This window comes from Oryctolagus cuniculus, chromosome 11 (assembly GCF_964237555.1).
Source record: "Oryctolagus cuniculus chromosome 11, mOryCun1.1, whole genome shotgun sequence".
NCBI lineage: Eukaryota > Metazoa > Chordata > Mammalia > Lagomorpha > Leporidae > Oryctolagus > Oryctolagus cuniculus.
In genome coordinates, this window is record NC_091442.1 from 98,724,440 (window position 1) to 98,737,526 (window position 13,087).

Sequence of the window (13,087 nt, forward strand, 5' to 3'; positions counted from 1 at the left end):
CGTAAGTCACAGCGAGCATCTCCTGAAAGCTCAAGTCCAAACGCATCTTCTGGGGGGTGTCCAGCAGCAGGCGGTCCTCCTCCAAGCGCCAGTTCTCCGAGATCTGCATTCAGCACCTCCCATCCGGGCTAGTCCAGCGTCGGTCGCGCGGAGAGGGGCTGGCGGCTGCGTCGCGGGCACCGATCAGCCCGTGCTGCCGCAGGTGCTCCCCAGGCCGGCGGGGCCGGGGGCCCGCGGGCAACGCCCCGGGGGAGGTCCTGGCTCCTAGTCTGCAAAGAATTCTGCCGCGGCCCCTCCGTTTCACCTCCCCGCCTCCAGGCCCGCTCCTCTCATTTCCTCTTAGAACGCTGAAACGGGTGCTACCGAATAGACAACCTTCAGGTCGAAGGGGGCTGTGGCAGAGGCGCCCCCAAATCGCGGTACCCGGGGACCTGAGAGCCCCGAACGCGTTCTCACCGTTGTAAACTAACAAAGCGACCCCCCATTAGCCAAGCTGCCGAGAAATCACGTGTGCGCCACAGGGTACGCGGCCTCTCACAGCCGGTTCTTCAAGGCAGGGGAGAAGACTAGTAACGCCGAACGCGTCTCTGGTTGCTGGGAGACACGGCTGCGCCATCTCCTCCAATCAGCACACGCCTCTTTTTGACCAATCATAGAAGGCGAAAGAGCGGTGGTGGGAGGTGAAAGGTCAAGCTGAGGTTTGGCGGCCATTTCTCTTGCAACTTCGGAGGTCTGGGCCTTGGGGGAAGCTGCTCCGAGCACGCGGGACGGGCTGTATCTGCGTCGGCGGCGTCTAATCCGCAACGTTAGCCCGAAGTCGTGATGGTAAGGAGAGGGAGGACTGCTGGAGTCGCGAGACGGAGAGGGCGGGAAGGCAACTTCGGGCTGGCTGAGCCTGGTGGCGGCTTCGCGCCTTTCCCATTCATCCGCGAGGCGCAGCGCACCGGGGCGCCAGTCTGCGGGTTCCGCGGACGCGCGCGAGTCCCTTCCTGGCTGGGACGACCCTCGCCTCCTGCTGCCTCTTCTTTCTGAGTCCAGGGAAGAAAGAGGTAGTCGGGGTGGATGTAGCAAACGCTGAAGCGGTTTGCGTTTCCCACTTCGTCGCACTCATGAAGCCGCTTTTATTCCGTCGGTGATGTTTCTCCAGCCCGCCTTGGCCCAGGCCCCGGAGCGTTCGTGTATTCGTTCTGACGCTTATTGAGCGCCGGCGACTTGGCCAGGTTGAGTCTTGGGCTCCAGGACTAGAGACTGAGAAGTGCCCATGCGGACCCTGCACCGGCCGAGCTGGGCGGGGTGTGAGAGACAGACGTCCGTCAGGCGCTGTTCACCGAAATGGGCACCGGCCTAGACGGGAGCGGGCGGGAGGCTGCGGCCCCGGGGCGCTGGGGCGCCTTCCGCGGCTGCCCCCGGAGGGGGGCTTTCACCCGAGCCCGGGTGACAGGAAATGGGGCTCCGGAACGATGAGGGAGGGACAGCTACACTCGTGGTGGGTGTTGGCCGAAAGCGGCCACCGCTTGCGAGAGCGCCAGGACCTGGGCAGCGTGTGGAGGGTCTACCCCGGCGCCCTCGGCAGCCGTCGGAGCTTTCTCATCAGGCCCGATGGGATGCGCTCTGGCACACGTCGTAGCGGCTGTGTGCTCGCTGCGCCCGAGAAGTGGGGAGCTGGGGGCCGTTAGGCGGTTATTGCGGGTGGAGCCCTCCTACTTTTCCCGCGATTTAGTAGCGGTGTCTGGGTTCTTCCTCGGGGTGAGGAGGTGAGCGCGGAGAGACTCGGTTCGCCGGCGATGCACCGGTCGGGTGAGGACCGAGCCCTGCCGAGCTTGGTCCTGCCCCGAGTGGGATGCTGACCGTACTGCTTGTTCTCGGGATGACGCGCGCAAGCGCACACATACACACGGTCATTCCAGATGGGAAGCCTCCCTGGCCTCCAGCGGTCCCCTTTCCCTCTGGAATAGACTTCACCCTTTAAAACGGAGGCATTGCTCCTACCAGGCAGCCCGTTCCTGTCTTTTTTCCTGAGTTGGTTGGGCCTTTCTGCATAGCATCGCTCTTACTGCTTTGCAATATAATTGTCTGTATGTCTGCAGCGCCACACCCCCACCCTGGCTTCTTAAGGACAGAGCCTCGTTACACGTTTGTTGTAGGGCTTTCATCTTTGTTTCCTTAGAGCTTGCGACACTGAGGACTGCAGGTGCCGCTTGTCTCCTAAGTGCAGCGTGAACACTTATTTTTTTGTGATGGGTTGAAGACGAAATGGGATAACTGGTTAAATTTCCCAGATGCTAGCCGGCGCCGTGGCTCACTAGGCTAATCCTCCACCTTGCGGCGCTGGCACACCGGGTTCTAGTCCCGGTTGGGGCGCCGGATTCTGTCCCGGTTGCCCCTCTTCCAGGCCAGCTCTCTGCTGTGGCCCGGGAGTGCAGTGGAGGATGGCCCAAGTGCTTGGGCCCTGCACCCCATGGGAGACCAGGAAAAGCACCTGGATCCTGGCTCCTGCCATCAGATCGGTGCGCCGGCTGCAGCGGCGGCCATTGGAGGGTGAACCAACGGCAAAGGAAGACCTTTCTCTCTCTGTCTCTCTCTCACTGTCCACTCTGCCTGTCAAAAAAAAAAAAAAAATTTCCCAGATGCTCTTCAACAAACAAAAGTGGAAATTAGGTAGTAGAGTGATAGGGAGTGAAGAGTTTGCTTCATTTGGATGTTACAAAATATTGATTGGTGGATTGGTAGAGGAGAGTGAGGAGTGGAAGCCAAGTTAAGGAAAAAAAAAAATCAATGGATTTTTTGTTTGTTTGTTTTGTGCAGAGTTTACCCCTCAATCCCAAACCTTTCCTCAATGGATTAACAGGGAAGCCCGTGATGGTGAAACTCAAGTGGGGAATGGAGTACAAGGGCTACCTGGTGTCTGTAGACGGCTATATGAACATGCAGGTAAGCTAGAGGTGAAAGGGTGGTGACACTGTGTTTCTTCTGTTCCACTTTATTCCTCCAAGGTTTCGTGTGACTAATAATTCATACAGTTGGCAAAGATAGAACAAAATTCAGGAATGAAGTCAAGGCCAGGGAGGATGTTACAACTGATAGACTAGGTACAAGACACGGGGTTAGGCCAGGATTCACAGACCTTACTCGTGGTGGGTAAAGTGAGGAGGACTCAGGCATTTGATTATTCATATAATAAGGGAAATACATGAGTTGCTTTCAAAAGCAAACCTTTTTCCAGCGCTTAAATCTGATATTTTTCAAGTGAAATTCTTGTCTCTTAATGAATGCTAAAGGCACAACATTAATGTAATCAACTAGAAGCATTTCTTCAGAGGGAAGACAGATTAGCTGAAAGAATTGATGAACTATGTTGGTTAAACTAGTTGTAAATGATTTTGCCAGTGAGGGGGGGGATTTGGTGTGAATTTTTTTATTGTGATAAAATATACATAAAAATTTGGCCACTTTAACCATTTTTAAAGATGTCACTCAGTAATAGTATGTGAGAACATTGTTTTGCAGCTACCACTAGTACCCAATTTCAGAACTTTTTCATTATCCTAAAGTGGAACTCTGTACCCATTAAGCAGTAACACCCCCGTACCCCAGATTCTAGCTGTTGGTAACCACTTTTCTACTTTGTGAATTTAATCATTTTGGGAAGAATCATATAGTCAGTACCAAACATATACAGGCCTTTGTTTCTTGTCATTTCCTAAACAAGACATTATAGCATTTTTACATAGCATTTACATTGTAGTAGGGAACATAAGTAATCTAGGCATGATTTAACGTATATGAGAGCATGTGCATAGTTCATATGTAGGTACTGTGCTCTTTTACAGAGAGGGACTTAAGCACCCTCAGATTTTGGTATCCTTGGTCACAGGGAGCAGAGAGGGTGTTCGGAAACCAATCTCCCAGATTCCAAGGGATGATTGTATCTTTTTGTGTTTGGCTTGTTTCACTTAGCACAGTGTACTCAGGGGTCACCCATGTCGTACAGCCATGTGTCAGATTTCATGCCTTTTATGACTGAGAAAGACTCCATTGTATGGATGTGCCACACTAACCCATTCACCTCCTGTGGACACTTAGATTGCGTCTTCCTTTTGGCTACTGTAAATGATGTTACTATGAACATGGGTGTATATTCGAGTCCCTGCTGTCAGAAGTGGGATTGCTGGGTCATATGGCAGTTCTGTGTTTGAGGACCTGCCACACTGTTTTCTATATAGCAGCTTTGGTTTTGCATTTCCCCCAGCAAGTATAAAGGTTCCAGTGGGGTCGAATTAGTATCTCATTGTGGATTTGATTTGGATTTCTTTATTTATTTTTATTTTTGACAGGCAGAGTGGACAGTGAGAGAGACAGAAAAGTCTTCCTTTGCCATTGGTTCACCCTCCAATGGCCACCGCGGCCGGCGCGCTGCGGCCGGCGCACCGCGCTGATCCGATGGCAGGAGCCAGGTACTTATCCTGGTCTCCCATGGGGTGCAGGGCCCAAGCACTTGGGCCATCCTCCATTGCACTCCCTGGCCATAGCAGAGAGCTGGCCTGGAAGAGGGGCAACCGGGACAGAATCCGGTGCCCCGACCGGGACTAGAATCTGGTGTGTCGGCGCCGCAAGGCAGAGGATTAGCCTATTGAGCCATGGCACCGGCGATTTGGATTTCTGTTAATGATGTTGAGGGCCATTTCATTTGCTTATTGGCCATTTATGGGTTTTGCCCATTTTTAAATTTTTTTTAGTTGGAATTCTTTCCAGATTTTTAAAGGTTACCTAGACAGGTGGTCAATCCAACCATGAATTGAAGGATTCCATACACAGAAAACTAACAGGAGTACTTTGGTAGGCAGAGAGCTAAGATTGTGTTTAAACATCTGCCACCATAGTAGGTAACTCTAAGCATGGTTTTGGTCAGGAAAATTCCTGAAACAGGAATCATTTACCAAGCCTATAGGGAAATCTGAAAAGGTATAACCATTTTGATGAAAAATGTTCTGGAATATGTAATAGTAGTTGTACAACTTTATACCAAAACTACTGAATTACAAACTTCAAAAAAATAGTGGATTTTATAGTATGGGTGTTACATATTTGAAAATAACACCCACTTAATATTTGGTTTTATTGTTAAAGACTTATTCATTTGAAAGTTGGAGTTATACAGATAGAGAGAGGTCTTCGATCTGCTGGTTCACTCCCCAGTTGGCCGCAATGGCCAGAGCCATTCCAGTCCGAAGCCAGGAGCTTCTTCTGGGTCTCCCTTGTGGGTGCAGGGGCCCAAGGGCTTCTACTGCTTTCCCAGGCCACAGCAGAGAGCTGGATCGGAAGTGGAACAGCCAGGGCTTGAACTGGCACCCATATGGGATGCCAGCACTGCAGGCGGTGGCTTTACCTGCTATGTTACAGTGCTGGCCCCAATATTTGGTTTTAGAATTAACAGCTTCCTAGTGAAACTACTAGAGTTACAGAATATATCTGACCAACCACATTGATAGCAGCTTTTGAGTCTGCTGAGTGAGTAGATATATTCATGGAGTACCCGTTGTGTACATGACACTGTAAATACAGCAGGGGACAAAATGTAGTCCTTGCCTTCATGAGTGTGTTTAGTGTTCATTTCTTTTATGAGTCCTGGATGGCACTGGTTTTTTAGAATTACAAGTTTATTACCTATATGTATAAGGAAAACTAAACATTTTGATGTAAAATGAGAAATAACTTATTTATCTTAACTATTTATTTAAAAGGCAGAGTTAGAGAGGTGGAGCCTGGAACTCCATCTGGGTTTCCCATGTGGGTGCAGGGGCCCAAGTACTTGAGCTGTCTTTTGCTGTTCTCCCAGGCACGTTATCAGGGAGCTGAATCAGCCAGGACATGAACCAGCACCCATGTGGTATGCCAGCATTGTAGGCAGCAGCTTAACCAACTGCAACACAACAGTGGCCCCAGTGCCTACATTTTTACAAAAAAACCTTAGTTCTTTGGTTGTTGACTGGTAGATTTTAGCCATAGCTTTTGTACACCTGTTTAGATACTTCTATATGATTTACATATTATTACTATGAGAAAATTTAATGTTTGGGATTTGAGAACTGAATTTTCAGAAAATGTTTTAGTCACAACTTACGAGAATAAATTGGAGACTTCGTTCCCTGAAACACTGTTTGATATCTAACGAAAGAAATACTGCACAAACTGGGAAGTTTAACTTATTTGAAACAAGTTTTAATATATATTCTATATGCATGAACATTAATATTACTAAATGTTTATATAAACATGAAACAAGTACTTACAATAGTAATAGAAAGCTAATTTTCTCACTATTAATTACAGATAAATTTGAGTTGTTGGTATAGAAAGGTCTCAGTTAACAAGGTCTCACCAGTTGTAGGTGTGCTTTATAATTTCCTCCTGTACAATTGATACTAATGGATTTCTTTTTACTTCAAGCTTGCAAATACAGAAGAATACATAGATGGGGCATTGTCTGGACATCTGGGTGAAGTGTTAATAAGGTAAACAGCGCCAGTGTGTGTGAGAAGTTAGTGGTGAGCAGTATGTTTAGTGCCTCAACCTGGAAATTACTGGTTTTTTAAAAATTGTCAATTTATCATAATACTGTACAATTAGATTTCAAGATCTTTGAAATTGTTAAACTTGTCAAAGATAAAATATTTTGGGGCTATTCTTCCTCAAGATAGTTCTAATGTTGATAAGTCTTGTGACTCTGTGTTGTAACCTTTATTGTTAAAGATGTTTGTTAGACCCAAGTTCCAGTAATTTTTCCCTTCAGAAAATATCATTTTTAACAAACACATAAAAAATGTGTCATGTGCTTTTTAACAAAATGGGCCTTTTTTTCTGTTTACAGGTGTAATAATGTCCTTTATATCAGGGGTGTTGAAGAAGAGGAAGAAGATGGTGAAATGAGAGAGTAGCATCTTTGGTGGGGTTTTCTTTTTTTATATATATATTTCTAGACAATAAAGATGTGTTTGTTTTTTCAACTTGACTTGTGAGCTATTTATATGTAGGTACTTAAACAAATGCAAAGCTCCCCTGTTGAACCAATCAGAACCAATGCTTGAAAAACCATCCTGCTTGATTCAGCGTGGTTTTCTTTTGTTAACCCCAGTACTTTTTTTTCCTGTAGATGCCTAGAAATTTTTTAAAGATGAATTTCAGCCCTTATATATTAACTGAGACCTTTTAAAGGCAACTGTTTTTTATATTCTTGAGCTACTTTTAATATGTATACAAGTTAAGCATTTTCTTAGTATTAATATATACTATTTTTACTTAGTAGTCAATAAATTCTATGTTCTCTATTAATATATGCTAACTAATGTACATGCTGTAGCTAAAATCAGAACATCTGATAATTAAAATAATTGTGGAGATAGGGCACAACAGAAATTGTGCCCTGACAGGCTGCAAACATATGTTTTGTTGACTTAAGATAATAAAGTATTTAGGACAGAATTTACTGTGAAAGAAAACCAGTCTCACGGTTAAGTTCTGAGACCATAATCTAGCAGTTTTCTCTTCAGCTTTAAACTCATCACAACCCTTCACGTATTTTCAGTTTATACACTGTTATTACTGTAGAATGAATGTACATCATGACAGTGTGCTATGAACTCCCAATAGAATGGTTGAGAAAATAGATGATTTCAATTCTCATGTTGTCAGAGAATAGCCATTATTACCTTTCATGGTCATTCATCACATAGTTTTATCAGTAAACTAATTTTGGATGTGTTGCCTTCACTGGGCCAACTCAAAATATATAGATATAAATGTTTAGATTTTATAAGATAATACTTATGAGTAATAAAAACCTGCAAAAAAATAATTCCTACTCTATTGGAATGAGTATAAAGGCCTGTGTTCCTCACATTGGTTAGGACAGGTAATAAGGTGGAATATTGCCATTACTGAAAGCCCAAATCTGCAAAATATACCTAGAATATGCTGGTAATAATATGTCTTACTGCTCCTATTCAGGAAAAAAAATATTCTTCTTCCAGTGATTTTGTTCTTGTATCGCTGACTAAAAGTAGTGTATGTTTGTTACCAGATGGAGGTTTTGAACGATAGATGAGTCTTCTTCCCAACTGAAACAAAAGGAAAGTAAAATAATAACCTTTAGCATAACTATTTCTATTGAAGTATGTAAAATACCACTGTTGAATTGGTTTTGCAAGGTATATGGTTTGGGATTAGTAACCTAATGGATGTTTAACATGCCAAGTCGAGCTGAGTATCAAATTGAGTACTTACCATATACAGAAGACAGAGCACGTAGGTTTTACAGGAAGTGGGGAGACAGGCAACATCATCAAACACTGGTGTTACTATGGGGTCTAGGAAGGGCTCCCATTAGGCGAGGCTTAGGGAGAAAGCCCCTAATTCACACCTGTTTGTTTTCTCTGGGGCTGTATACTCAAAATCCATCACTACTCAATTCAGGTTTTTCTTTGGGTCTTGGGAGCCCTCCTCCTTCCTTATAATTTTGGTTCTTGTTTTTAGTTTGTAGTTGAAGCTGTGTAAATTAAATGTATGGATGAGGAAATTACCATATTCTATTGGATATGAGATTTGATAGGACGTCTCCACCTTTGTCTCAGAAGGTGCACTACTGACATTTTTAAAAATATTTTTCCTAACTTGAAAGGCAGACCAGCAGAAAAAGTTCTTAACTACTGATTCACTCCCAAAATTCCCACAGTAGCCAAGGCTGGGCCAGACCAAAGCCAGGAGCCCAGAACTCCAGGTCTCCCACATGGGTGACGGGGACCCAAGCCCTTGATCTCCCCAGGATGCATTAGCAGGAAGCTGAGTCAGAAGCAGATAGCCAGGACTCAGACCAGCACTTTAGCTGTGATCTCTAATGTGGGGATTATAAGACCCACTAGTTGTATGTCATTTTCTGAGTTCAGGATCTCCAAAATAATGTTGAGTCAGAGAGGCAGGGTTTAGAGCCACCATTTGTGCCAAAAAGAGTATGTACACAAACACAGAACAGTTCCAGAAAGATGGAGATGAAACTGTTTAAAGATACTGCCTCCAGGGAGAAGAACTGAGGGAGATTGTCTTTGCACTGAATATTCTTTACCTTTTGAACTTTGAACCACACGCTTGTAATACTATTTAAAAAAATTATTGGTGGATGGATGTTTGGCCTCATGGTTAAGACGTGCTTGGGACACTTACATCCCATAATAGTACCCAGGTTGGAATCTGCTCTTCTCCAGCTTCCTGCTAATCCATACCCTAGTAGGCAGCAGGTGATGGCCCAAGTAGTTGGGTCCCTGTCACCTATGTAGGAGCCTAGCTTTTGTGGGCATCTGGGGAGTGAACCAGCAGGTAAGAGATTTCTCTTTGTTCTGTGTCACTGCCTCTGAAATAAATAGATTTTTTAAAAAGTGAGCCTAATGGGGGAATAGTAGACAGACAATTATTTGAATTATTCCAAAAGTAACAAGGAACCAGAAAGCAACCAGTTGAAGCTGTGAGCAAGCCAGCTTATTTTACTGCAGTTCAGTCTGCAGGTATTAGACACGGTGTTTGTTTTAGCACCACAAGCACTCACATGTTGAGGGTTTGTGGGCCTGCTGAGGGGGAAACACATACCTTCTTCTTCGGTTGTGCTACTGCTCTTTCCAGAGCAGCTTTCAGCCTTTCTTCCTGGTGCTTTAGTTTTTCCTTCATTTTCTCTTCACGCAACCTGTCACAAGAGGGGAGAAAATTGTGTAGATTCTCTACATCACAGAACGTGGGGGGAAAAAACCAGTATCTACATCGTTACTATTTAATGAACTGTCTAAATACTAGAACGCCTTTAAGGTTAAGTGAAAGTGACATGCTTCATCTTCAGCTTAATAATGGCTTTTGAATATTCAGGAAAAGCTCAAATAGTTCTATCATGAAATGGAAAGAAACTTCATTTCACCATTTTGGAAAAAGTAAAAGCTACTCACATCTTGAAATGAGATCAGTCCTCATCCCTCCACCTTACATTTCAACATTTTACTGTTCCTCTGTACAGTAGCCACTTGGATTAACATCTAGTTATTTTTCTCCCTTCTGAAAACCCCTTTTAAAAAACTGAGATATAAGACACATTTGGGAAAGTACCCAAGTCACAGGTGTATAGGACTATGAATTGCCACAGAAGTGTACATCCCAGTTAATCTTGAATGATGATCCTCAAATTAAGACCAAGATATCCTGCTTGACTTAATCTCTTTTAGAGTTCGTTGTGAGGAGAAAATTCAATGGGATCATCTATGCAGACTGTCTAACAGAAAAGGCATTCACTAAGTAGTAGCATTTTAGTGGACCATGCAATTATATTCTGCGTAACTAACTGGGCATTTTAAGTGCAAAATTAGGTGCTGTATTAGGCGCCTTTGCACCTTGGGGAAAATCAACTAAAATCCTCTTTAATAAGATGGAAAATAACTAGCTTTAGATTGGTGTATCTGCTGAAAACAAGTTGTAATTATGCCTCTGTGAGAGTATAATTGCTACTGTAAGATAGATGCAAGTGCTGTTACTGTAGTGAGTAGTGAGGGCTTCTCATGGAAGGCGTAATCTTTGGAATTTTTTTTAATACAACAGCCATACGAGGTAAGTACCATTGTTAGTACCATTTTACAGATAAAGACGCTGAGACTGGAGAAGTTATGCTACTGCCTGCCCAAGGTCACAAAGCTGTGAACAGTTGAACCTGAATCGTACCCAGGCAGGCAGGCTGTCAGACAGTGCACCTTTCCGTAGTACTAGTCGGTCTCTCACATGTTTTTCTATCACATATTCATTATCCCACATATAGACAATCCTTACCTGCCACATTATACTAGGGGTTGTGTTACAGTTAGAGCAATCACTGTCTCAAGCACAAGATGTACACGAAAACTATTTCACTGGGTTTGGAAATTAATCAGTCTGCTCATTCTCAAAGGCCCCAAGCAGGCAAGGATGTGGGGTGGGGGTGGGGTTCCAGGGGCCATAATCCTCATGAGGTTTTGAGTAGTAAATGAATTAATGTCTAAGTGCTGTGCAAGGGTTGCAGTTACGCACTGAGAAAAACCACTCTGGCCCTCACTTTCAAAAAATTCTGTCAGGTTCACTCCCCAGAGTTTTCCAGTGGAGATAATTCTGTGCCTTGGGTCCTTCACTGCATTTGTAATTCTTTCACATCATGGTTCTGTACACATTTTCATGCAATTGTGTTCAAACCAAAGATTAATTTCTTCAGCCTTTAAAAAGACCCCTTTGCCAGGTGAGTTGGCCCTGGTGAGTCCTGTGCTTACGGTCCCTTCACAGAGACATGCACTTCCTGAGTGTTCAGTGAGTGTGTTTCCCACACTAAACAATAGCCCTGTGAGGAGGAGAGTGCCAGGTTTCTTCACCATGGCATCCCTGTGTGGCTATTTTTGCCAAATAAGAAACAACTGGAAAATGTGCAATCCAAGCTAACATACTAGCTACTCATTAAATCATCTGCTAGATTTGTATCGTAAGATATGGACTGTACTTTTGCCGCCGTTCTTTCTGTTTTATCCTCTCGATCGCCTCCACATTTTCTTTGGGGATAGATTCGATGAGGTCACTGAGTTCTACCAGGCGAGACTCTACCTTGACCAGCTTTTGAACTGGGTTGAGGCTGCCAACCTCAGCGTCTCCAATGCAGACTCTGTATACTTGATTAATTTTTTTACTAAGTGAGTCAATCAGTTTTTCCTGAGACAGAGAAGGAAAGGAAGGACATAAAACATAACGTCACTGTATGGTTGCTCATTCAATAAATGTGAAATTCTGTATTACTGTATTACATGGAAAAAGTTCCTTCATATGCTACTAACAATGTTTCCTTTTTTAAAAGAACAACTTCAACATGACATAGACCAGTGGGAAATGCAGCTGTGGTATTTATCATTTATAGTTAGATCATTACTCCAGGGACACCTTTGATTATTTTCTTAAAATCTAATTGTCAGCATAAAAAACTAGTAAGTATCTCTTTTGCTTGAATATTTTTATGTTTCTGACAGCATTCAGGAAAGTCAATATATACGTTTTAAATCCTTTTGTACTGCTGATAGGTTTCTTTGCAGCAGAATGTGTGCACCCCCTCCCTTTCCGTATTTATATGTCTTACTGTAATTACTAGGACTATGATCAGCCTTGTGATAGAATGTAAGCACCTGGAGGGCAGGAGCTACTTCTTGGGCTTATATCTAAAACAGCACCTTGCACATACCTGTGCACTTCATAAACGATTGCTGAATAAATGCGTTCTCAGAGGGAAAAGTCTGCAAGCCAGCAGGTTCCCAGGCTGGTGTAGCAAAGCCTTTTTCAGGAGCTTCACTGCCTCCCTGGGGAAGCCTGTGCAGTATTCTAGTCTCAACAGATGCTTAGGCCAAACCCTGCTCATCCCTGTACCTCGCCACTGCGCGATTGTAACTGCTGGTGGAGATTCTTGAGCTGGTAGGTAACGTGTCCTGGGACCCAAAGAAAACTTCTCTCTTTGTCCATTGGGGACCCGGTATTTGCAGCTAAGAGGATCTCCACAAACTGCTGGGCAAGGAAAATCGTTTTCCAGGTAGCCTCCTTCCCCAATTCTCGCTTCTGCCCAAGAAGATGAGAATGACCCTAAAGCCAAGGACAAATAACACACTCAAGACAGGTGTGGCTACTGAAGCCGTGGCAAACCCTGTAGGGAACCACAGGCCCCATCCTGAGCCACCAACACTTCATGAATTACAAGCCAAGGTCTGATACCAAGGGTGTGCTTCCGATAGTTTGTGTCTCCCACCTCCTAAGTTAAACTTGCGGTGAAGTTCTCGTTTTCTCTGGAAAGTAACACTTCTTTCTATTTCCCATTTATGTGAAAAAAAAAAAAAGATCCTTTTAGAACAAAAAAGGAAATAGTCCAAGTTCTGTTCACCTTTAACACTTCCTGTGTTTCCTATTCATGTAAGGGCATGTTACATTCAGAATCCTTGAAGACACAGTAAAGTATAAAAATATGGCTTAGCTGAAATACTGTGCATTGCATGTGACAGAATGTCACAGTGTG

The 13,087-nt window shown here is 44.2% G+C and overlaps 2 protein-coding genes across 8 annotated transcripts in view; one reads left to right on the forward strand and one right to left on the reverse strand.

The window, feature by feature from the left end:
- Nucleotides 1-685: 685 nt before the first annotated feature.
- Nucleotides 686-7,009, forward strand: SNRPF (small nuclear ribonucleoprotein polypeptide F). The gene is made up of 4 exons (XM_008256914.4): nucleotides 686-825; nucleotides 2,806-2,931; nucleotides 6,448-6,512; nucleotides 6,869-7,009. Exons 1-4 carry the CDS (start codon nucleotides 823-825, stop codon nucleotides 6,933-6,935), a joined length of 261 nt encoding a protein of 86 aa, XP_008255136.1. The 5' UTR covers nucleotides 686-822; the 3' UTR covers nucleotides 6,936-7,009.
- A 9-nt stretch (nucleotides 7,010-7,018) lies between these two features.
- The window catches only part of CCDC38 (coiled-coil domain containing 38), a 68,415-nt gene continuing 62,346 nt past the window's right edge, over nucleotides 7,019-13,087 (reverse strand). For 6 of the 7 annotated variants that reach the window (XM_008256911.4, XM_051845782.2, XM_051845780.2 and 3 more), the window contains 4 exons: nucleotides 12,451-12,660; nucleotides 11,543-11,748; nucleotides 9,634-9,727; nucleotides 7,019-8,114 (listed from right to left, as the gene is read on the reverse strand). In XM_008256911.4, coding sequence (XP_008255133.2) covers nucleotides 8,001-8,114; nucleotides 9,634-9,727; nucleotides 11,543-11,748; nucleotides 12,451-12,660 — 624 coding nt within the window. In that variant the 3' untranslated portion in view covers nucleotides 7,019-8,000. The remainder of the gene's footprint in view (nucleotides 8,115-9,633; nucleotides 9,728-11,542; nucleotides 11,749-12,450; nucleotides 12,661-13,087) is intronic. The other variant, XM_051845783.2, reaches the window with a different exon arrangement.

What these genes read in the sequence shown, in the direction of transcription:
- SNRPF (XM_008256914.4), top strand. An exon ending in ACGGCTATATGAACATGCAG is followed by an intron (nt 2,932 to 6,447) that starts GTAAGCTAGAGG and finishes TTTTACTTCAAG; the next exon opens with CTTGCAAATACAGAAGAATA. An exon ending in CTGGGTGAAGTGTTAATAAG is followed by an intron (nt 6,513 to 6,868) that starts GTAAACAGCGCC and finishes TTCTGTTTACAG; the next exon opens with GTGTAATAATGTCCTTTATA.